Raw genomic sequence first — 24,758 nt, forward strand, 5'->3', positions numbered from 1 at the left:
CCTGTGGCACAGTACTTCATGTCCAAGACAAGACTAGATGAAGAGGCTCCAACAGACAGTGTGCCCAATCCACACAAACTGTTGAAGAAACTCAGCAAGTGAGACAACATCTACAGATGGGAATAAACAGTTGACGTTTTGGGCAAAGACCTTTCATCAGGACTGATGAAACATCGACTCTTTATTCCCTTACATAGATGCTGCCTGGCCTGCTGAGTGTTTTCTACATTTACAGATGAGGGGTCTCAGCCAGATATGTTGACTGTTTATTTCTCTCCAGAGATGCTACCCAACCTGCTGATTTCCTCCAGCATTTCGTGTGTGTTACTCAAGAGGATTTGATGACCAACTAAATTTCTAGACAGTCACATTTTATTCCATATTTCCTGGTTTGATCAGTTGGTAAATAACTCAGGGGATGTGCCAGGTAAATACAGAGTTCACACAACAGTGGAGCTGCTGCTAATTCAGGGGCTCTGCAAAAGCGAGCGCAAAGTAAGGGCAGCATGGTAACGTAGTGACTAGCATAATGCTTTACAGCACCAGTGACCTGGGTCCAATTCCCACTATTGTCTGTAAAGATTCTGTACATTCTCCCCAAGCGTGTATGGAATTCCTCTGGGTGCTCCGGTTTCTTCCCACATTCCAAAGACATACTGATTAGGGTTAGTGAGTTGTGGGCACGCTAGGAAGCGTGGTGACAATTGTGGACTGCCCCCAGAACATCTTCAGACTGTGTCGGCTGTTGACACAAACAACTTATTATTAATTTTTTTTTCTCTCTCTCTATCCTTTTTCTCCCTCTGTCCCTCTCGCTATACCCCTTGCCCATCCTCTGGTGCTCCCCTCCCCCTTTTCCTTCTCCCTGGGCCTCCTGTCCCATGATCCTCTCATATCCCTTTTGCCAATCACCTGTCCAGCTCTTGGCTCCATCCCTCCCCCTCCTGTCTTCTCCTATCATTTCGGATCTCCCCCTCCCACTTTCAAATCTCTTACTAGCTCTTCTCTCAGTTAGTCCTGACGAAGGGTCTCGGCCCAAAACGTCGACTGTACCTCTTCCTAGAGATGCTGCCTAGCCTGCTGTGTTCACCAGCAACTTTGATATGTGTTGCTTGAATTTCCAGCATCTGCAGAATTCCTCGTGTGAATTCATTTCACTGTATGTTTTGATATTTTGATGTACGTATGACAAATAAAATTAATCTTTAAATTTAAAGCTCTCCCAATCTGCCAGCTAAAATACCTAGGATCATAAGATACTGAAACAAGATGTGAGCAGAGCTCAGCACATCACAGCAATCAGCCTCCCCTCCGCCGAATGTCTTCACTTCCTGTTGCCTTGTTAAAACAGCCAACACAGACCCCAGTCATTCTCTCTTCTTCCCACTCCCATCAGGCAAAAGATTCAAAAACCTGAAAGCACGTCCCACCAGGCTCAAGGACAGCTTCTATCCCACTGTTATAAAGACTATTCACTGGACCCCTTGTAGCACAAGATGGACATTTGACCTCGCAATCTACTTCATCACAACCTTGCATCTTATTATCTGCCTGCAATACCCTTTCTTTGTTACTGCAACATTTTATTCCGCATTCTGTTATTGTATTCCCTTGTTCTACCTCAGTGCACTTCTGTACTGAATTGATCTGTATGGATGGCACGCAAAACAAAGTTTTTCCCTGTACTTGTGACAATAACAGAGAATTTACCAAAATAACAAGAGGTCCAAATGCTGCCAACCATAGAGAATGTGACTCTCTAAAAGCTGCAAATATTGAATCACAATCAGGTTTATTATCACTGATATGACATGAAAAGTGTTGTTTTGTGGCAGCAGTCAGTGTAATACACAAAAATTACTCTAAATTATAATAAGTGTATAAAAATAAATAAGTAGTGGAAAAAGAAAACAATAAAATGAGGTAGCGTTCATGGGCCATTCATAAATCTGATGGCGGAGGGGAAGAAGCTGTTCCTAAAATGTTGAGTGTGTGCCTTCAGGCTCCTGTACCTCCTCATTGATGTCAGTAATAAGAGAGCATGTCCAGTGATAAGGGTTCTTAAAGTCAGGAAAGAAAGTCACAGAGAGATAAATACTAGGTCAGGCAACTGAGAGTAACCCAGGATTCATGGTTACGAGCACTGGGAATCTGCTAGACCAGCTCTTGTGGGCAGGAGAGCTGGTGAACTGTGGAAGGGTGGAAGGAATCCAGTTATAATTCATTAACACATTGGAGATTTTCAACTTCTACTTACTGTTCATTAGAATCTGGACGAACATCTTCGCACTAAACAAAAAAACATGAAAAGAATGTTGAGCACTTATTTGATATATTTTTTACAATGAGGTCACAGCATTTCTGCAGATAAGGACAGAAGGGTATTTTGTTCACCTTTAATGACCCTAAATTCCCCTTCTATTACAACTATATAATTTGAAACGGATATCCCCAAGCTTAGTGTTCACAGCACATCTCATGTGCTCCTTGTTCATTGTACAAAACTTCCTGATATCAGTCTGTTAACATGATGCTTTACAGCACCACCAATCAGGAGTCAATGCCTGCTACTGTCTGTAAGGAGTTTGTATGATCTCTGTATGACCGTATGGCTTTCCGAGGGTGCTCTGGTTTGCTCCCACATCCTAAAGTCGCACAGGGTAGGATTAGTAAGTTGTGGCCATGCTATGTTGGCGCTAGAAGCGTAGTGAAACTTGCGGGCTGCCCCCAGCACATCCTCAGACTGTGTTGGTCATTGGCTCAAACGGTACACTTCACTGTATGTTTCCATGTACATGTGAAAAACAAAGCTAATTTAATCTTTAATCTTAGATTTCTTTTCTTTTGCTCTGAGTCTGCATTTTCTTTCATTTCAATTGAAGAATCAAGATTCAAGTTTATTTATCACATGTACATCAAAACATACAGTAACAATCAAAACACCCGTGGATGTGCTGGGGCAGCCTGCAAGTGTTGCCACACATTCCAGGATCTAAATCCAGATTTGCTTTATAAAAGATGATTTAGATTGCAACCCCTAAAGGGTTAAAAAGGGAAGAATATTTGAACTGCAAAGTTCACCTCATTTCTCCTTCCACAGGAACTGTCTAAGCTGCTGAGATTTTATTTCCAATTTCCAGCACTGGAAGTTTTTGACTTCCAGCTTTCAACATCCACTTGTCCTGAAAGATGAATGCCTCTGCTTTTTTTTTTAAAAAGAAATTCACAGGCGTGCAGTCAGCATTTCATAACCTTTAATGGATGGTTTGAGAGCCTTTTCAAAGTTAAGTCTCAGCCACATTGTTGTGGACTAGAGCAGCAAAGGGTTTTGCCCAAACATCAGTGAGACAATGAGTTTTTAAACTTACAATCACTGTTACTGTAACTCAGAATAGTGGGGTGTTATTTTAGAATGGAGATGAGGAGGAATTTCTTTACCCTCAGACTGGTGAATCTATGGAATTCTTTGCCACAGGCAGCTGTGGAGGCCAAGTCTGTATGCATATTTAAGGCAGAGGCTGATAGATTCTTGATTGATCAGGGCATGAAGGGATATGGGGAGAAGGCAGGAGATTGGGGCTGAGAGGAAAATTGAATCAGATGAAATGGTGGAGCAGATTCAATGGGCCAAATGGCCTAATTCTGCTACTATACCTTATGGTCTTAATTGGTCACATGGTAGTAATTGGGTGGCACAGGCTCACTGGGCCGAAAGAGTCTGTTACCATGCTGTATCTTTAAATAAAATAAACATAGAACATAGAAAACCTACAACACAATACAGGCCCTTCAGCCCACAATGCTGTGCTGAACATGTACTTACTTTAGAAATTACATCATGTTACCTATAACCCTCTATTTTTATAAGCTCCATGTACCTATCCAGGAGAATGTTAATAGACCTATCATATCTGCCTCAACCACCTTCACCAGCATCCCATTCCACGCACTCACCACTCTCCGAGTAAAAAACTTACCCCTGACATCTCCTCTGTACCTACTTCCAAGCACCCTAAAACTGCCCTCTCGTGTTAGCCATATAAAATATGGCAAATTTTCCCAACTTTAACATTGATAAGGGTGGAAAAGGGGGAAAAGGGGAGAACAAAGAGGAAGATTTTACCGAGTTTGTCTTTTCAGTCTTGGGAGCCGACTTCTGACTTTCAATACTTGTGTCAGATTCTTCAGGGAGCTCATCTGGAACAAACATATCAATATAGGCATGACTGTACACAACAACACTTGTAGGTGTGAGGACAATGTGGTCATTTTCTTTGGAAGGAGATTTAAGGGAGGATTTAGAGTCACAGACTTATGCAGCACAAAAACAGGCCCTTCAGCCCAACATGGCAATACTGATCAAGTTGTCTACCTGAGCTAGTCCCATGTGCCTGTGTTTGGCCCACATCCCATTAAACCTTTCCTAATCATAAGACCATAAGATATAGGAGCAGAGGAGCATCACAAAATGTCTTTTAAATTTAATAATTGTACCAACCTCTACCACTTCCTCTGGTAGTTCATCCCATAGATCCACTAACCCCACACCCCACCCCACCAATCTGAGGAAAGGACTGTGACCATCCACCTTATGTACTCCGCTCATGTATTTGTCACCCCTCAACCTCCATTACCTCAGGGGAAAAAGTCCCAACCTATCCAGTCTCTCCTTACAACTCAAACCATCCATCAGACCAGAAGAAATAGGAAAAGAATTAGAGAAATGCCTTCTGTTCTGACTCACCGAAAACCTTGCAGTTCTTTTCAATCGGGTTCTCCCAAGCTGCCTGGAAAAAAAATCAAGAATGTACATTAATCTTTCTCTTCAATGCTGCTTCATTCTCTCTGCCACAGAGAATTTTTGGTCTTAAGGCTTTTAATTTTCAAGCAGCATTGTTTATTCTCTTTCACCACCCTCCTATCTGACCTCAGTTCATTGTCCCCACTTCCATCGGAACAGAGTTAAGCAGAGTTGACCTCAATCAAGGGAGATGTTAACAGAGATAAGCAGAGGTTAAACCAGAATTGCATGTGACTTCATGTAGGGAAATTAAATGATTTGGAACATGCAGAATCAGGTTTAATATCACTGACATATATCATGAAATTTGTATATGTTTATTGTCCTAAAACATTGAGTGTGTGTCTTCAAGCTCCTGTACCTCCTCTCTGATGGTAACAATAAGAAGAGGGCTTGTCCTGGGTGATGGGGGTCCTTGAAGGTGGATGCAGAGTTTTTGAGGCATCACCTTTTGAAGGTGTCCTTGATGCTGGTGAGGCTGGTGTCCATGATGAAGCTGGCTGAGTTTACAACTTTCTGCAACTTTTTCCCAATCCTGTGCAAAGTGTAGTGGATAGCTAAAGACTATTTCAGCACCAGCAACCCAGATTCAATTCTGACGCTGTCTGTAAGGAGTTTGTACATTCTCCCTGTGACTGCATGGGATTCCTCCAGGTGCTCCGGTTTCCTCCCAAAGACATACGAGTTAGGAGATTAATTAGTAACATGAACAAACATTGGCATAATTGGGCAGCATGGGCCGAAGGGATGGAACAGCCTCTTACTGTGTTGTATATCTAAATAAAATTTTTTTAAAATAAGAATTTTTCTTGAATGGTAGTCATTGCCCTTGAATGTAGCTTGGTATGGACCTCCAGTGAAAGGTGTAGATGGAGTGTCATGATCTAAAGCTTCAAGATATCCATCCATATTATCGATGGAATGTATGTAACTACTTCCACTGGTTTGGATGTTTGGGAAGAGAGGGCAAAATCTGGGTAACAGAGTCAGAACTTATTATGATTCCACTGGGAAACAGGTTGAGACTCATCAGCAGTAATAGAGAGCTTTCTTCGACGAATAGCTTAAGATTTTTAGAATTAACTTTATTTGTTACACGTACATCAAAACATACAGTGAAATATACAGATAACAGTTGTGTCAATGACCAACACAGACCGAGGACATGCTGGGGGCAGCCTGCAAGTGTTACCACGTTTCTGGTGCAAACACAGCATGCCCACAACTCACTAACCCTAACCTGTAGGCCTTTGGAATGTGGGAGGAAACTCGAGCGCCCAGAGGAAGCTCACAAGCCACAGGAGAACGTACAATCTCCTTACAGACAGCAGAGGAAATTGAATCCTAAATTGCTGGTGCTGTGATACATTGCATGAACATCCATCGTACTGTGCCACCCTGTTGTTGAGCCTAGGATTTTTTTTTTTTTATTAACTGAGGGTATTAAACCACATTTTCCACCCGCTAATTAGGACCCTGTCAATTCCCACAACTCACCTGGAATTTCTCCCTTCTGGCATTGCCAGCAGACCCTTCACCTTCCAAAGACTCTATGTCTGTATCTGAACCTGGCCTGGGCACTGAGTTGTCATCGCCACCGACAACCATTGCTTTTTTACTGAAAAGAACCAGATGGAAAAAGTAAAGACAGGGCTGTGGGAGAGCCAGAGGGAAGGTAATCACTTACCTACTCATACCATTGTTACAGAATTCCTAATGGGTTATATGACAAAATAGACGAATTGCTCCATTTTAAAGTTGTCTTTACCCTCCCTAAAAAATGGAGAATAATTCAGGTTCACTTACCATGAACTGTGCTCCTCTTGTGTTGTTTCGCAGTTATCTGAGGGAATGGAACAACAAAATAGAGTCATAAAGCGATACAGGCCCTTCAGCCCAACCAGTCCATGCCCACCCAGCTAGTCCCAAACCCCTTGAAACCAGCCCCTCCATGTACCTGTCTAAGTGCCTCTTAAACCAGGGGTCCCCAACCTTTTTTGCACCGTGGACCGGTTCAATATTGACAATATTCTTGCGGACCGGCTGACCCGGGGAGGGGTTGTTAATCACGACTGGAATATTGGTGATAAGTCAACTATAAGTCACTTATAAGTGGCTAATACACTTAATTTTGTTTCTAAAGGGGTTTGTCTAACGAATTTAATATTAATCACACAGCGCATATTTTCCTCGCATGAACGTAGCGATAAGTCAATTACAACAATGGTCCCAAACCTCCAGGCCGCAAAGAATGAGGGTTTCCAGACCAGTTCGGCTGAAGGCTACTCTGAAATTCAGTCCAACTCTGCCAACATGTTACTTGTCCCTTCAACTTCCACTTCCTTCCCAAGAGTGAGCAATACAAAAAAATCACAACAGATACTTGGAATCTACACTTCTCCTATCCATAAGGCATGGGAGCAGAATAAGGCCATTCAGCCCATCAAGCCTGCTCTGCCATTCCATCATGGCTGATTTATTTTCCCTCTCAACTCCATTCTCCTGCCTTCTCCCAGTATCCTTTGATGCCCTAATCAAGAACCTATCAACCTCTGCTTTAAATATACCCAATGACTTGCCTCCACAGCCGTCTGTGGCAATGAATTCCACAGATTCACCACCCCTTTGGCTGAAGAAATTCCTCCTCATCCCTGTTCCAAAGGGATGTTCCTCTATTCTGGGTCTGTGCCCTCTGGTCCCAGACTCCCCCACTATAGGAAACATCCTCTCCACATCCACTCTATCTAGACCTTTCAATATTTGATAGATTTCAATGAGATTCCTCCTCATTCAAGTACAGGCCCAGAGCCAAATGCTCCTCATACATTAACCCTTTCATTCCTGGCATCTGCCACCTGCTGCAATCAGGAAGGAGGTACAGGAGCCTCAGTTCTCACACTACCAGGTTCAGGAACAGTTATTACCCCTCAACCATCAGGCTCCTGAACCAGAGCATTCTGACTGGCTGCATCACTGTCCAGTATGGGGTGGTGGGGGGGGGGGGGGGTGGAAATCGATGTAAGCTGCAGAGAGTTGTGAAATTAGTCAGCTCCATCATGGGTACTCTGTAATTTCCAGGACATCTTCAAGGAGCAAAGCCTCAAAAAGGCAGCGTCCATTATTAAGGACCCCCATCACCCAGGACATGCCCTCTTCTCATTGTTACCGTCAGGAAGGAGATACAGGAGCCTGAAGGCTCACACTCAGTGATTCAGGAACAGCTTCTTCCCCTCTGCCATCTAATTTCTAAATGGACACTGAACCCATAAACACTATCTCACTACTTTTTTTATTACTGATTTTGCACTACTTCTTTTAACTTAACTATTTGACCTACATACATATTTTTATCTATTTATATACACACACACGTGCACACATATATACTGTAAATCACAATTTCCACCCCCTCCATATTTACAATGTATCGCATTATACTGCCACCATAATGTTAGCAAATTTCACAACATATGTCGGTGATATTAAACTTGATTCTGATTTAGTGGGGATAACTCCATTTAATTTCTCTTGCACCATCACTGAAATGCTCCCACAACCAATGGACTCACTTTCAAGGACTCTTTATCTCATGTTCTCAATATTTATTGCTTTTTTTTCTATTTTACATTTGCACAGTTTGCTGTCTTTTGCATATTGGTTGTCTGTCTGCCCTGTTGGGTGTGGTCTTTCATTGACTCTATGATGGTTCTTGGATTTACTTAGTATGCCTGCAAGAAAATGAATCTCAGGGTTATATAAGGCGACATACATGTACTTTGATCAGAAACTTACTTTGAACTTTGAATTATCTCATGAACCTCCTCTGAACCCTTGCCAATGCCTACATTGCTCAGATAAGTGGCCCAAAACTGCTCACAATACTCCAAGTGCAGTCTGACCAATGCCTTATAAAGCCTCAGTGTTACATCCTTGCTTTTGTATACTAGTCCTCTCAAAATGAATGCTAACATCGCATTCACCTTCCTTACTGCTGACTCAACCTGCAAGATAATGTTCAGGGAATCCTGCACAAGGACTCCCAAGTCTCTCTGCACCATCCTAACACACACCCTGTGCAACGCACCAAATTAATAGAGGACATTGTGGCGATGACAGAGAAGTCAATTACCTTTTTTCTTAATTTCTTCCTGAATTTCACTTCGTTGTTCCTGCAGTACAGTGATGTCACTGCCTCCGACCAGACACAGGTCAATGCCTCTCCTGTTCACTACCAAAGCATAGTCCGGGTAGCCTGCTGACAAGAGACCTTTAGCACAGAAGTAATGGCCCTGGAGAGAGCAGAACAAGGTATCAAAGCAAGCATGTCACTGTGGGAGAGAAGGAAAGGGACTGATGTCCAAATGACAAAACACTTTCAGCATTAGGAACATTTAGGGACTCTTAGTCCTCTTGGACAACCATGTGCCTAAGGGTTAGATTGACCTTAGAGTAGATTAAAGGGCTAACACAACATTATGGGCCAAAAGGCCTGTACTGTTCTATATAATGACATAGATAGAGTGGACAACCAGCATCTTTTTTTTCCAGGGTGGCAATGACCAATACCAGAGGACATCCATTTAAGGTGAGGGGAGGGGGAACTGTCGACTCAGACCATGAGAGGCCTGCGTCGGGCATTTTCATGCCTTACAAGGCACAGATTGGAAGTCTGTGTGGGGCGTCACTCCTCGCCCAGACACTAGAGCAATGTGTGATTAAGTGCCTTGCTCAAGGACACAAACATGCTGCCACAGCTGAGGCTCAAACTAGCGACCTTCAGATCATCAGACGAACGCCTTAGCCACTTGGCCACGTGCCCAACTCTACTCATTTAAGGTGAGTAGAGAAAAATTTAAGGGAGGTCTCAGAGGCAGAGAGTGGTGAGTTCCCGGTAGAGGCTGATATAATAGGGCTATTTAGATATGCACATGGATGTTAGGAAAATGGAGTTTTATGGGCTGTGTCGGAGAGAAGGGTTTGATTGAGCGTGATGTAGGTTTATATAGATTGGCACAAAATTGCGGGCCAAAGGGCCCGAACTGTTCTAATTATGCAGGGTCACCACGGTAGAGCAACAGAACAATGTTATATGTAGATAGATTTTCGCTGACGCATTAGGAACTTCCTGGAATTTTCCAGTAAAGGAGAAATCCAGAAAACTTAGCATAAACAGAAGTTGAAAAATAGATTCCCCAAAATTACTAAATTAATAAAATATTCCCAAAACAATCTCTGAAGACAAGGCATGACAAGATTGAAAACTAGATGAATGGTGGTTTGAACACAAGTCTTTCATAAGATCACTTGCCTTGAAATAATCTGGCTTCAGGACCGTGGCTCTGATGCTGTCCAAGATGGCAGTTCTACAGAAGAGAAAAAGAAAATCACTTAGACTTCTCTGATATTGCCCGCCCGCTCCCAGAACAACTCCAGAAAAGGTAAGATATTCAGGAACTTCTTTTAACTGTTCTTCTAATGTCTTCCAGTCAAGATACTGCCGAGCTGTGAAATCCGTCGAGCTTGTGGTTCAGACTTATAGCGGTGCGAAGAAGTTTCTAAACCCTGTCGAATTTTATATATTTCTGCATAAATATGATCTAAAATGTAATCAGATCTTCACACAAGTCCTAAAAATAGATAAAGGGAACCCTATTAAATAAAGAACACAAAAACATTATCCTTATTCATTTATTTATTGAGAAAAATGATCCAATTTAACATGTATTTGTTGGAAAAAGTATGCGAACCTTTGCTTTCAGTAACTGGTGTGACCAAGGTAACTTCAACCAAACGTTTCTGGTAACTGTTGCTCAGTCCTGCACATCAGCTTGGAGAAATTCTAGACTATTCCTCCTTACAAAACTGCTTCAACTCTGGGATGTTGGTGGGCTTCCTTGCATGAACTGCTTGTACAACATTTCTATAGGATTACGGTCAGGACTTTGACTGGGCCATTCCAAAACACAAATTTCCTTCTTTTTAAATCTTTCTGTTGTTGATTTACTGTTGTTTTTCAGATCATTGTCTAGTTTCGTCATCCAACTTCTATTAAGTTTCAGGTGATGGACTGCTGCTCTGACATTCTAATGTAAAATGTCTTGATTCAATTTTGAATTCATTGTTCCCGCAAGCTGTCCAAGCCATGAGGCAGCAAATCAGGCCCTTCCACCGTACTTCACAGCTGGAATGCGATTTTGGTGCTGGTGTGCAGCACCTTTTTTCCTTCAGACATAGCAATGTGCAATTCTGCCAGAAAGTTCAACTTTTGTCTCACCTGTCCACAGATCATTGCCCCAGAATTATCGTAGAACATCCAGGTGGTCTTCTGCTAATTTGAGATGTGCAGCGATGTGGTTTTTATTTGGAGAGCAGTGGTTTCCTCTGTGGTGTCCTTCCAAGAACACCATTCTTGTTCAGTGTTTTTCTTATAGTGGACACATGAACAGAGACTTTAGAAAGTTCTAGAGATTTAGCATGTCAACAAATACACAAAAATTTCTATAGTTGTACCATGGAGAGCATTCTGACAGGCTGCATCACTGTCTGGTATGCAGGGGCTATTGCACAGGACCGAAAGAAGCTGCAGAAGGTTGTAAATCTAGTCAGCTCCATCTTGGGTACTAGCCTACAAAGTACCCAGGACATCTTCAGGGAGCAGTGTCTTAGAAAGGCAGTGTCCATTATTAAGGACCTCCAGCACCCAGGGCATGCCCTTTTCTCACTGTTACCATCAGGAAGGAGGTACAGAAGCCTGAAGGCACACACTCAGCGATTCAAGAACAGCTTGTTCCTTTCTGCCATCCAATTCCTAAATGGACATTGAATCTTTGGACACTACCTCATTTTTAAAAAAATATACAGTATTTCTGTTTTTGCACTTTTTAAAAAAATCTATTCAATATAAGTAATTAATTTACTTGTTTATTATTATTATGTTTTATTTTATTTTTTTTTCTGTCTGCTACATTTGTATTGCATTGAACTGCTGCTGGTGAGTTAACATACTTCACGTCACATGCTGGTGATAATAAACCTGATTCTGATTTAGAGATTTCTGCAGGTCTTTTACTGTTACCCTTGGGTTCTTTTTCACCTCCTTCAACATTGCACGTTGTGCTCTTGGTGTGATCTTTACAGGATGCTCACTCCGAAGGAAAGCAGCAACAGTACTGAATTTCCTCCATTTATAGACAATTTCTCTTACTGTGGACTGATGAAGACTCAGGTCTTTAGAAATGCTTCTGTAGCCTTTTCCAGCTTCCTGCATCTCTGCAATCCTTCTAAGGTCCCCTGAAAGCTGTTTTGATCGAGGCATGGTGCACATAAAGAGATCTTTCTTGAGAAGAGCAGGCTCTGTCAGTAACCTGACTTTGTGTGTCTTTTTTACAGGGCAGGGTACCTCTACTACCCACACCTCCAATCTCATCTCATTGATTGCAACACCCGACTCCAAATAGCTTTTGTAGAAGGCATTACCCTAGAGATTCACATACCTTTTTCCAACAAATGCATAGAACATAGAAACACAGAAACCCTACAGCACAATACAGGCCCTTTGGCCCACAAAGCTGTGCCAAACATGTACTTACTTTAGAAATTACCTAGGGTAACCCATAACTCTGTATTTTTCTAAGCTCCATGTACCTACCCAAGAGTCTCTTAAAAGACCCTATTGTATCTGCCTCCACCACCGTCACCGGCAGCCCATTCCACGCACTCACCACTCTCTGCGTAAAAAACTTACCCCTGACATCTCCTCTGTACCTACTCCCAAGCACCTTAAAACTGTGCCCTCTTGTGGCAGCCATTTCAGCCCTGGGAAAAAGCCTCTGACTATCCACACGATCAATGCCTCTCATCACCTTATACACCTCTATCAGGTCACCTCTCATCCTCCATCGCTCCAAGGAGAAAAGGCCAAGTTCACTCAACCTATTCTCATAAGACATGCTCCCCAATCCAGGAAACATCCTTGTAAATCTCCTCTGCACCCTTTCTATAGTTTCCACATCCTTCCTGTAGTGAGGCAACCAGAACTGAGTACAGTACTCCAAGTGGGGTCTGACTAGGTTCCGGTAAAGCTGTAACATTACCTCTTGGCTCTTAAACTTAATCCCACGATTGATGAAGGCCAATACACCATATGCCTTCTTAACCACAGAATCAACCTGCGCAGCTGCTTTGAGTGTCCTATGGACTCAAACCCCCAAGATCCCTTTGATCCTCTACACTGCCAAGAGTCTTACCATTAATACTATATTCTGCCATCATATTTGACCTACCAAAATGAACCACCTCACACTTATATGGGTTGAACTCCACCTGCCACTTCTCAGCCCAGTTTTGCATCCGATCAATGTCCCGCTGTAACCTCTGACAGCCCCCCATACTATCCACAACACCTCCAACCTTTGTGTCATCAGCAAATTTACTAACCCATCCCTCCACTTCCTCATCCAGGTCACTTATAAACTTATAAAGAGTAGAGGTCCCAGAACAGATCTCTGAAGCACACCACTGGTCACCGACCTCCATGCAGAATATGACCCGTCTGCAACCACTCTTTGCCTTCTGTGGGCAAGCCAGTTCTGGACCCACAAAACCAGGGATACATGTACATGGAAACATACAGTGAAACGCACCATTTGCGTTAACAACCAACACAACCTAAGGATGTGCTGAGGGCAGACTGCAAGTGTCACCACACATTCTGGCACCAACATAGCATATCCGCAACGTTCAACAGAACAACACAAACAACAGCAACAAGCCCTGTTCCCCACACCCACGCCCTCACCACAAACACAGACAGGCCTCCGACTCCAGGGCAGGTGGTCTCTGGCCTCCAGTGAGCTCGTGGACTGCAGACCCAGGGCTCCAGCCGTCAGGCTTCCATATTTGATATCGACCCAGGACTTATCAATTTCAACAAATGAGGACCCCAAAGTCCAGACCTCGACTTCAGACTCTCTGATGACCAGGTCCCTGAACACTAAGCCTCGAACTCCGGTCTCACCAACTTGCGTACATGGGGGTTTAATAGCCCTTGCTCCTCATACCTAATTGTTATGCTATCTTGCTGCCTCTGAATTTATTCTTCAAATAGCAGTGGTGACTTTTTATCTTCACCTGAGAGGGTAGACGAGGTCTCAGTTTAATGTAAAATCTGAAATGGCAGGTATGACCACACAGCATCCCCATTCCCTCAGACACTATGTCACTGAGTCTGGAGAGTAAAGATGTGTCATATTGCAGCTCCTCTTACATTGGACTATGGCATCAATACAGCGGTGACCTTGCTAATAAATTGAGGAATAAAAAGCACCCACTCATCACTAGGAATATGACTCACCGGTGATCACTCAGCTGCAGGTAGCAGTAGGCCCGTCGACAATACAAGTGATGATTATATGGACTGAAAAGGAGAGGAGGAGAGGGGAAATGAAACAAACCAGTTATTGCTTGTACACAGCAGAGCAATTTTCATTATTGAGCAGAACATGAGGCTAATGAAGAGGGATGAGCCTCCAAGAGCATGGATAACAAAAGGCACTAAATTTTGACTTTAAAGATACAACACCAATATACTAACAGAAGGATACACAATGCCTTGTAAAGATGCTTAAAACTAGAGGACACAGGTTTAGAATAAAGGTTCCGAGAAACCATGGACCCCCACCATCCAGGCTATACCCTCTTCTCACCACTTCCTTCAGATAGAGGGTACAGGTGCGTTAGATCCTACACCAACAGCTTCAGGAACATTTATTCTCCTACAACCATCAGGCTCCTGAACTAAGGGGATAACTTCACTCACCCCAACACTGAACTGATTCCATAATCTACAGACTCACTTTCAAGGACTCTACAACTCCTGTTCTCAGTATTATTTTCTTTGCATGTTGTTTGTTAGTATTTGTTTATGTATAGTTTTTCATAAGCTTCATTGTATTCTTCATTGTATTTCTTTATTAAATGCCTGCAAGAAAATGAATCTCAGGGTAGTATATGGAAACATATAAATACTTTGATAATAAGTCTGACTTTGACTTTCATGAGAGGAGATCAAGTGAAGAACTCTTTCACCCAGAGGGTGGTTGACAGCTGGGGCCAGGGGCTCTCGCAACACCGAGGTTCAGACTATCATTTAAATTACCATGGGTGAGAAGGCAACAGACGAAGTGTTGGAAATCAGGATGAGAAATGGTTAATATGAGGGGGTCATAATTTTAAGGTGATTAGAGGAAAGTATAGGGGAGGTGTCAGAACTATGCTTTTTACTAGACAGTGTGTTGGGTGTATCAAAGAGACAGACACCATAGGAGCAGCATTAGGCTATTCGACCTATCAAGATGGCTGCATCATTTAATCATGGCTGATTTATTAACTCTCTCAATCCTATTCTCCTGCCTTCTCCCGATAACCTTTGACGCCCTGACAAACCAAGAACCTATCAAATTTCACTTTAATTATACTTAATGACTTGGCCTCCACAACTGCCTGTGGCAATAAATTCCACAGATTCACCACCCTCTGGCTAAACAATTTCCTCCCCATCTTTGGTCAAGAGGGACATCCTTCTAATCTGAGGCTATGCCTTTTAATACAATGTGTATCATTGGATGTTAAACTCCCAACTATGATCTTCTTTGATCTTCTTTCAGCCATGACTCAGTAATGCACACAACATCATACCTGCCAATCTCTAACTGTGCTACAACTTTTCAATTTTGTCCTCCTGTTACTATGCAACTCATCCCACTGACTGCAATTTTGCCCGATCATCTGACTGTCCTTCCTGACCATCTCACTACACACTGCCTTTCCTTGTATACCAACTGCCCAATCTCAGCCATATCACTGCTTCCCATCCCCCATCAAATAACTTTAAACCCTCTCCAACAATTCTAACAAACCTGCCCGCAAAGATACTGGATCCCTTCCCCAGAAGAGATCCTGATGGTCCAGAAACTGAAACCCTGCCTCTGCACCAGTTCCTCAACCACACATTAATTTGCCAAATCATCCGATTCTTACCCTCACTGGCTTGTGGTACAGGCAGCAATCCAGAGATTACTACCCCAGAGGTCCTGCTTTTCAGCTTTCTCCCTAGCTCCCTAAAGTTTCCTTTCAGGACCTCCTCCCTTTTCTGATCTATGTCATCGGTGCCAATATGTACCAAGACCTGACTACTCACCCTCCCCCTTTAGAACACTGTGGACCTGATCCAAGACGTCCCTGACCCTGACACGTGGCAGGTAACATACCATCTGGGTGTCTCTATCGCATCCACAGAGTCTCCTGTCTTCTCCCCCAATTATGGAATCTGCTATCACCACAGTACTCTTCCTCTGCCTTTTCAGTGCCAGAGACTGGGCCAGATACATGAAGGACATTTAAGAGATTCTTAGATAGGCACAAAGAGCAACTAAAAGAATCATTAGAAGGGAAAACATGAAACGTGAAAGCAAGCTAACCAGCAATATCAAAGTGGATAGTAAAAGCTTGTTCAAGTACGTAAAAAATAAGACAGAGATGAAAGTGGATATATGACCGCTAGAAAATAAGGCTGGAGAAATAATAACAGGGGACAATATGATGGCAGATAAACTAAGTCTTGAAGTGGGAAGGAGAACAGCCAGAGGTCGTGGTACATATTGGTACCAACGACATAGGTAGGAAAAGGGAGGAGGTCCTGAAAGGAGACTTCAGGGAATTAGGAAGGAAGTTGAGAAGCAGGACATCAAAATGTAGTAATCTCGGGATTACTACCTGTGCCACGTGACAGTAAGTATAGGAATAGAATGAGGTGGAGGATAAATGCGTGGCTGAGGGATTGGACCAGGGGCAGGGATTCAGATTTCTGGATCATTGGGACCTCTTCTAGGGCAGGTGTGACCTGTACAAAAAGGAAAGGTTGCACTTGAATCCCAGGGGAACCAATATCCTGGCAGGGAGGTTTGCAAAGACTATAGGGGAGAGTTTAAACTAGAATTACTGGGGGGTGGGAACTGAACTGAAGTGACGGAGGAAAGGGAGGTTGGCTCACAAATAGAGAAAGCTTGGAGACAGTGCAAAAGGAAGGATAGGCAGGACATAGAGAAGGGACACACTCAGACTGATGGTTTGAGAGGTGTCTATTTTAATGCAAGTAGTATTATGAATAAAGTGGACGAGCTTAGAGCATGGATCAGCACTTCGAGCTATGATGTTGTGGTCATGACAGAAACTTGGATGGTGCAGGGGCAGGAATGGCTACCTCAAGTGCCAGGCTTTAGATGTTTCAGAAAGGATAGGGAGGGAAGCAAAAGAGATGAGGGCATGGCACTGCTGATCAGAGATAGTGTCACGGCTGCAGAAAAGGAGGGTCATGGAGGGATTGTCTACAGAGTCTCTGTGGGTGGAAGTTAGGAATAGGAAGAGGTCAATAACTCTACTGGGTGTTTTTTATAGACCACCCAATAGTAACAGGCACATCCAGGAGCAGACAGGGAGATGTCTTCTATGTTTTTATGTTTCTAAATGTGTATTTTGCATCAGACTTCATTGTGGAAGACACTAGCAGTGTGCCAGGTGTTGAAGGGTGTGAAGGAAGAGAAGTGGGTGCAGTTACTGTTACAACAGAGAAGGTTCTCAAAAAGCTGAAAGACCCAAGGGCACAAAAGTCACCCAGACCAGATGAACTGCACGCTAGGGTTCTGAAAGAGGTGGCGGTACAGATTATGGATGCATTAGTAATGATCTTTCAAAAACCACTGGACTCTGGCATGGTGCCAGAGGACTGGAAAATTGCAAATGTTACTCCACTCTTTAAGAAAGGAGGAAGGCAGCAGAAAGGAAATTACAGGCCAGTTAGCCTGACCTCAGTGATTGGGAAGATGGTGGAGTCAATTGCAAGGATGAGGTTAAGGAGTACTTGGTAACACAGGATAAGATAGGACAAAGTTAGCAAGGTTTCCTTAAGGGAAAATCCTGCCTGACAAACATGTTGAAATTCTTTTAGGAGACTACAAGTAGGATAAATAAAGGGGATGCAATGGATGTTGTATATTTGGATTTTCAGAAGGCCGTTGACAAGGTGCCACACATGAGGCTGCTTACCAAGTTAAGAGCCCATGGTGTTACAGAAAAGTTGCTGACATGATTAGAGCATTGGCTGATTGGTAGGAGGCAGTGAGTGGGAATAAAAGGATCCTTTTCTGGTTGGCTGCCAGTGACTAGTGGTGTTCCGCAGGGGTCGGTGTTGGGACCACTTCTGATGATCAGCCTGGACCTGGTGAGCCAAGATTCCAATTGCTGTGCTGTATGACACAGTACTATAATACAATACAAATGACAATCCCTGTGTTAGAGAGGTCCTGCATAAGGGTTCCAGAAAATGATTCAGCTTCATTAAGAGGTGATCACTGAATGTTTCTCAGTTCTACGCACAGTGCTCAATGGAATCAAGCCTGGGATCACAGGAACGTGGAGTTGGTCATCCACTATGCCCACCCTTGACCCCATCCTTTGGTTAATAAAAATAACAATTAACCCAGTATTGTTCAGTTTGTGAAAAAAAATTACAATCTTCTGCATACTGCATCTCCAGAAATGCTCACTAGCTTCTGTCAAGAGGGCCATGGGTCTGATCTTAGATTCCCATCCTGGATTCGTTTCTCTCCAAGTTCCTCTTTTGGGCTTATTCAGCTTTAGTTTGTGTAACCTCTCTCATGAGCTAATGCCCTGGAATCCAGGTGTCACCCCAACACCAATGTGATCTTCCTAAGCTACAGAACACTAACAATGCTCTGGCTGTGATTTATTTACCAACCTGAGGGAACCAGTTCAGATAATTCAATTCTCTTCCACTCTGCTCTTAACACACCCAAGTCAGTCATAGAATGCTACAGCACAGAAACAGGCACTTCTGCCCTTCTACTCATCTAGTCCGTGCCAAATTATTAATCTGCCTGGTACCATTCACCTGCACCTGGACCACACCATATCCTTCCCACCCATTTACCTATCCAAACTTATCTTAAGTGTTGCAATTGAACCTGTATCCACCATTGCTGCTGGTAGTTTGTTCCACATTCTCACCACCCTCCGAGTGAAGTTCCCTTGAAGTTCTTCTTAAACATTTCACCTTTCATCCTTGACCTATGATCTCTAGTTCCAGTCTCACCCAACCTTAGTGGAAAAAGCCATTTTGCATTTACCTTATCTATACCCTCATAATTTTGCATACCACCATCTAATCTCCCCTTACTCGCCTACATTTCAGGGAATAAAGTCCTAAGCTATTCAATCTTTCCCTATAAGTCAAGCAGGCCTTGCCCACTGAGGTTGAGCGAGATGTGTAAACCCCGGGACTGTTTACTCAAGAAATGGTAACAACAAATTTTAACCCTGTACCTAATTAAAGAACATTTCTGGAAAAAGATCATGTTTAAACAGTCCGACTAGCCATCATGGTAAAGCGTACCTTGTTTCCACAGCTTTGCTGTATGTGAGGATGGCAGCTGTGAATTCACTGATGCTCACCTCGTCTTCACCTTTCCACTGAAGATGCGTAATCTTCTAATGACAAAACACACAAGATTACTGTAAAGCTAACCGCTCCAATCTGAACCACTGCAGGTTTCACTGCCTTTCTGTACACCTACCGACAGTCCCCGATGTCTCAGTGGAGAAGGCAGTAAGTGCATAGACAGAGCTCAATGACTCATTGCCAAGTCTGTGGTTACAACAAATCCATTCCAAAAAATGGATTGAAGCATAGAAACTCGTTGTCACTAAAGACTTGAGTAAATTTCTACAGTTGTTCTCTGGAGAACATTCTAACCATCTGATATGTAGGACCCACTGCACAGAATCAGAGCTGTAAACCCAGCCAGCTCCATCATGGGCACTAACTTCCCCAACATCGAAGACACCTTCCTTCAAAAGGCGATGCCTCAAAAACGCAGCATGCATCATTACGGACCCCATCACCCAGGACATAACCTCTTCTCATTGCTAACATCAAGGAGACTGAAGACACACTATCAATGTTTTAGGAACAGCTTCTTCCTCTCTGCCATGGGATTTCTGAGTAAACAATAAGCCAACCCATGAACACTACCCCACTTTCTTTGCTGTCATTTGCATTAGTAATACAATTTAATTTTTATATGTGTAGGGTTCTCAGTAATGTTAACTGCAAAACTAATGAAATGGCTTCTCTGTTGTGTTATATGAAATGGCTTCTCTGTAATGATAAATGATGAGGTAATGTTTCTTTGGAGCGCGATGTTTGGGTTAAAGTTACAGATATCAGGGAACTAACCAAAGACTACCTGTTATGCTATCTTGTATGGTGGGACCAAGAGAGTTCACAGTCTTTTCAGTGAGGCAAGCAAAGAAAAAGGGCGAGTGCAGGAGCGGCTGGCGGTTCCCGGACGGCGGATACCGGAATAAAAACGGTTCAGATGCTGTCGGAGGTTCAGAGGTCGATTGTGGATTGATCGGGAAGGCATGAACTCCAACGAATTATACCTTGTGCACAAGACTGATAAACTTACTGAGTGGCGCCTTTGTGTTATTTGTTTCTACTAACCACACCACCTAAAAGAGTTACAAAGTATAATCACTTAATCGCACATTGTGTACTGTCTGATATTTTACATTGTGGGTTTGTACCGGGGTGCATTACACAGCATCTACGCAAATGTAGACACAGTTTGGCAGGCAGACGGCAGTCTCCCCTAGGCAAACGTGAGTTGATAGAGCTGAGTGCTACATATGTACTTCCTTTTGCAATTCAGTTTTTTTCTATGTATTGCACTGTACTGCAGCTGCAAAATAACAAATTTCACGACATATGTCCATAAGACCATAAGGTGCAGGAGCAGAATCAGGCCATTTGGCCCATCAAGTCTGCTCTGCATTTCATCATGGCTGATCTAATTTTCCTCTCAGCCCCAGTCTCTTGCCTTCTCCCCGTAACCCTTCATGCCCTAACCAATCAAGAATCTATCAGCCTCTGCCTTAAATATACATAAACACTTGGCCTCTACACTGCCTGCGGCAAAGAATTCGACAAATTCACTACCCTCTAGCTAAAGAAATTCCTCCTCATTTCTGTTCTAAAAGGACGCCCCTCTATTCTGAGGCTGTGTCCTCTGGTCTTAGACTCTCCCACCATAGGAAACATCCTCTCTACATCCACTCTATCAAGACCTTTCACCATTTGATAGGTTTCAATGAGGTCACCCCTCATTCTTCTGAATTCCAGTGAATACAGGCCCAGAGCCATCAAACACTCTTCATATGACAAGCCGTTCAATCCTGGAAACATTCTAGTGAATCTCCTTTGGATCCTCTCAGTGTCAGCACATCCTTTCTAAGATAAGGGGCCCAAAACTGCTCACAATACTCCAAGTGAGGCCTCACCAATGCTTTATAAAGTCTCAACATTACACCCTTGCTTTTATACAGTGGCATGCAAAAGTTTGGGCGCCCTTGGTCAAAATTTCTGTTACTGTGAATAGCCAAGCAAGTAAAACATGAACTGATTTCCAAAAGGCATAAAGTTAAAGATGTCACATTTCTTTAATATTTTAAGCAAGATTACTTTTTTATTTCCATCTTTCACAGTTTCAAAATAAAAAAAAGGAAAAGGGCCTGAAGCAAAATTTTGGGCACCCTGCATGGTCAGTACTTACTAACACCCCCTTTGGCAAGTATCACAGCTTGTAAACGCTTTCTGTGGCCAGCTAAGAGCCTTTCAATTCTTGTTTGGGGGATTTTTGCCCATTCTTCCTTGCAAAAGGCTTCTAGTTCACTGAGATTCTTGGGCTGTCTTGCATGCACTGTTCTTTTGAGGTCTATCCACAGATTTTCGATGATGTTTAGGTCGGGGGACTGAGAGGGCCATGGCAAAACCTTCAGCTTGCACCTCTTGAGGTAGTCAATTGTGGATTTTGAGGCTTGTTTAGGTTCATTATCCTGTTGTAGAAGCCATCCTCTTTTCATCTTCAGCTTTTTTACAGACGGTGTGATGCTTGCTTCCAGAATTTGCTGGTATTTAATTGAATTCATTCTTCCCTCTACCAGTGAAATGTTCCCCGTGTCACTGGCTGCAACACAAGCCCAAAGCATGATTGATCCACCCCTGTGCTTAACAGTTAGAGTGGTGTTCTTTTCATGAAATTCTCTGCACCCTTTTTTCTCCAAACATACCTTTGCTCATTGCGGCCAAAAAGTTCTATTTTAACTTCATCAGTCCACAGGACTTGTTTCCAAAATGCATCAGGCTTGTTTAGATGTTCCTTTGCAAACTTCTGACGCTGAATTTTGTGGTGAGGACGCAGAAAAGGTTTTCTTCTGATGACTCTTCCATTAAGGTCATATTTCTGCAGGTGTCGCTGCACAGTAGAACAGTGCACCACCACTCCAGAGTCTGCTAAATCTTCCTGAAGGTCTTTTGCAGTCAAACAGGGGTTTTGATTTGCCTTTCTAGCAATCCTACGAGCAGTTTTCTCAGAACGTTTTCTTGGTCTTCCAGACCTCAGCTTGACCTCCACCGTTCCTGTTAACTGCCATTTCTTAATTACATTACACTTTGCTATCTTCTTATAGCCTTCTCCTGCTTTGTGGGCATCATTTATTTTAATTTTCACAGTGCTAGGCAGCTGCTTAGAGGAGCCCATGGCTGCTGATTGTTGGGACAAGGTTTGAGGAGTCAGGGTATTTATAAAGCACTGAAATTTGCATCACCTGGCCTTTCCTAACGATGACTGTGAACAAGCCATAGCCCTAACAAGCTAATGAAGGTCTGAGACCTTGGTAAAAGTTATCTGAGAGCTCAAATCTCTTGGGGTGCCCAAACTTTTGCATGGTGCTCCTTTCCTTTTTTTCACTCTAAAATTGTACAAAACAAAAATAATACACTAATCTTGCTTAAAAAGTTGAAAAGAATGTTTCATCTTTAACGTTATGACTTTTGAAGATCAGTTCATCTTCTGCTCGCTTAACTATTCACAGCAACAGAAATTTTGACCAGGGGTGCCCAAACTTTTGCATGTCACTGTATTCTAGTCCTCTTGAATTGAATAGCATTTGCTCTCCTCATCATAGACTCTACCTGCAAGTTAACCTTTGGGGAATCCTGCATGAGGACTCCCAAGTCCCTTTGCACCTCAGTTTTTTTTTGTGTTTTCTCTCCATTTAAGAAATTTCTTCTGCAAAGGTGCATAAGAATACACTTCCCAACACTGTATTCCATCTACCATTTCTTTGCCCATTTTCCTAATCTATTTAAGTTCTTCTGTAGCCTCTCTACTTCCTCAAAACTACCTGCCCCTCTACCCATCTTCATATCGTCTGCAAACTTTGCAACAAAGCCATCAATTCTATTATCCATGTCAGTAATATTAAACCAGATTCTGTTTTTGATTTCCTCATACAATGGTCAATCTCCCAAGACCCCCTACCTTTTCTTATTGCACAATCTTCACTGTCATTTTCCTTACTTAGTTCCAGAAGTCCCCAGTAGTAGACATAAGAGCCATCACAAAGGAGGCACAATGGCACCTCTACTTCCTTAAAAGTTTGCATAGGTTCAGTATGTCAGCTAAAACTTTGACGAACTTCTATAGATGTACAGTGTAGAGTATCCTAACTGGTTACATCATGGCCCGGTATGGGAACCTCAATGCCCAAGAGCAGAAAAGCCAACAAAAAGTAGTGGATATGGCCCAGTCCATCACTGGTAAAGCCCTCTCCACCATTGAGTAAATCTACAAGGAGCGCTGTCACAAGAAAGCAGCATTCATCATCAAGGCCCCCCACCTTCTGGGCCTTGCTCTCTTCTCACTGCTGATGTCAGAAAGGAGGTACAAGGATTTTTTTTTTATGATTTATAATTTAAATTTTTAATATTTACTATTGATTTGTACTCCAGGGAGCGCAAAGCGCAGAATCAAATATCGTTGTGATGATCGTACGCTCTAGTATCAATTGTTTGGTGACAATAAAGTATAAAGTAAAAGGACTTAAGGACCCACACCACTCGATTCAGGAAAGGTTATTACCCCTCAATCATCAGGTTCTTGAATTGGCATGAATAACTTCACTCACCACAATTCTGAACTGATTCCACAACCTATGGACTCACTTTCAGGAACTCTTTCCAACTCAGGCTCTCGGTATTATTGATTTACTTTTTTTTATATATTATTTGCACAATATGTCCTCTTTTGCATAGTTTGTCAGTCTATGTTTATGTAGGATTTTCCAAAAATTCTTTTGTTTCTCTTTATTTTCCTGTAAATGCCTGTAAGTAAATGAATCTCAGAGTTGTATATGGTGATATACAAGTACATATATAATAATTTTTCTTTGAACTTTGAAATACATGTATATTCATCTGGAAAATCATTTGGTGTAGATTCCATAAACTTATCCCCCCTTCATTTTCATTATCCAGTCTAAACATAGATTCAATGATTACTGCAAATTTCATGACATACAACAGCGATAATAAACCTGATTCAAAGTTCAAAGCAAATTTATTATCAAAATTGGAAATATGTCACCATATACAACCCTGTGATTCATTTTCTTGTGGGCATACAGTCAAGCTAAGAAACATAATAGAATCAATGAAAGACTGCCCGCAACAGGGTGGGCAAACAACCAAAGTACAAAACAGAACACAATGCAAATACAAAAAGAAAAGCAAAATAATAAATAAACAAACAACTAATATTGAGAACATGAGACGAAAGGCCCTTGAAAGTGAGTCAATAGGTTGTGGGAACAATTCAGTGATGGGGTGAGTGAAGTTATCACTATTTGTCTGTGGGAAGGCATGGCTTATTCTGATTGGAGAAAGTTGCTTCCATTGTGATTGGTTAGCTTAGAAACTGCAGCTGCTTTTCCCATTGGATAGCTGCCTGATGTCCAGTTTCAAATATCTTGCGTATATAGA

General features: G+C 42.6%; 1 protein-coding gene across 1 annotated transcript in view; it reads right to left on the reverse strand.

The window, feature by feature from the left end:
- Positions 1-24,758, reverse strand: part of LOC134340888 (uncharacterized) — a 167,734-nt gene that overhangs the window by 75,432 nt on the left and 67,544 nt on the right. The window contains exons 8-16 of the mRNA XM_063038461.1: positions 19,269-19,363; positions 14,154-14,216; positions 10,110-10,164; positions 8,931-9,090; positions 6,608-6,644; positions 6,299-6,419; positions 4,745-4,787; positions 4,124-4,197; positions 2,258-2,289 (exon numbers count right to left, since the gene is read on the reverse strand). Of these exons, the coding sequence (XP_062894531.1) occupies positions 2,258-2,289; positions 4,124-4,197; positions 4,745-4,787; positions 6,299-6,419; positions 6,608-6,644; positions 8,931-9,090; positions 10,110-10,164; positions 14,154-14,216; positions 19,269-19,363 (680 nt within the window). The remainder of the gene's footprint in view (positions 1-2,257; positions 2,290-4,123; positions 4,198-4,744; positions 4,788-6,298; positions 6,420-6,607; positions 6,645-8,930; positions 9,091-10,109; positions 10,165-14,153; positions 14,217-19,268; positions 19,364-24,758) is intronic.

Source organism: Mobula hypostoma, chromosome X2, assembly GCF_963921235.1.
Source record: "Mobula hypostoma chromosome X2, sMobHyp1.1, whole genome shotgun sequence".
Lineage (NCBI taxonomy): Eukaryota > Metazoa > Chordata > Chondrichthyes > Myliobatiformes > Myliobatidae > Mobula > Mobula hypostoma.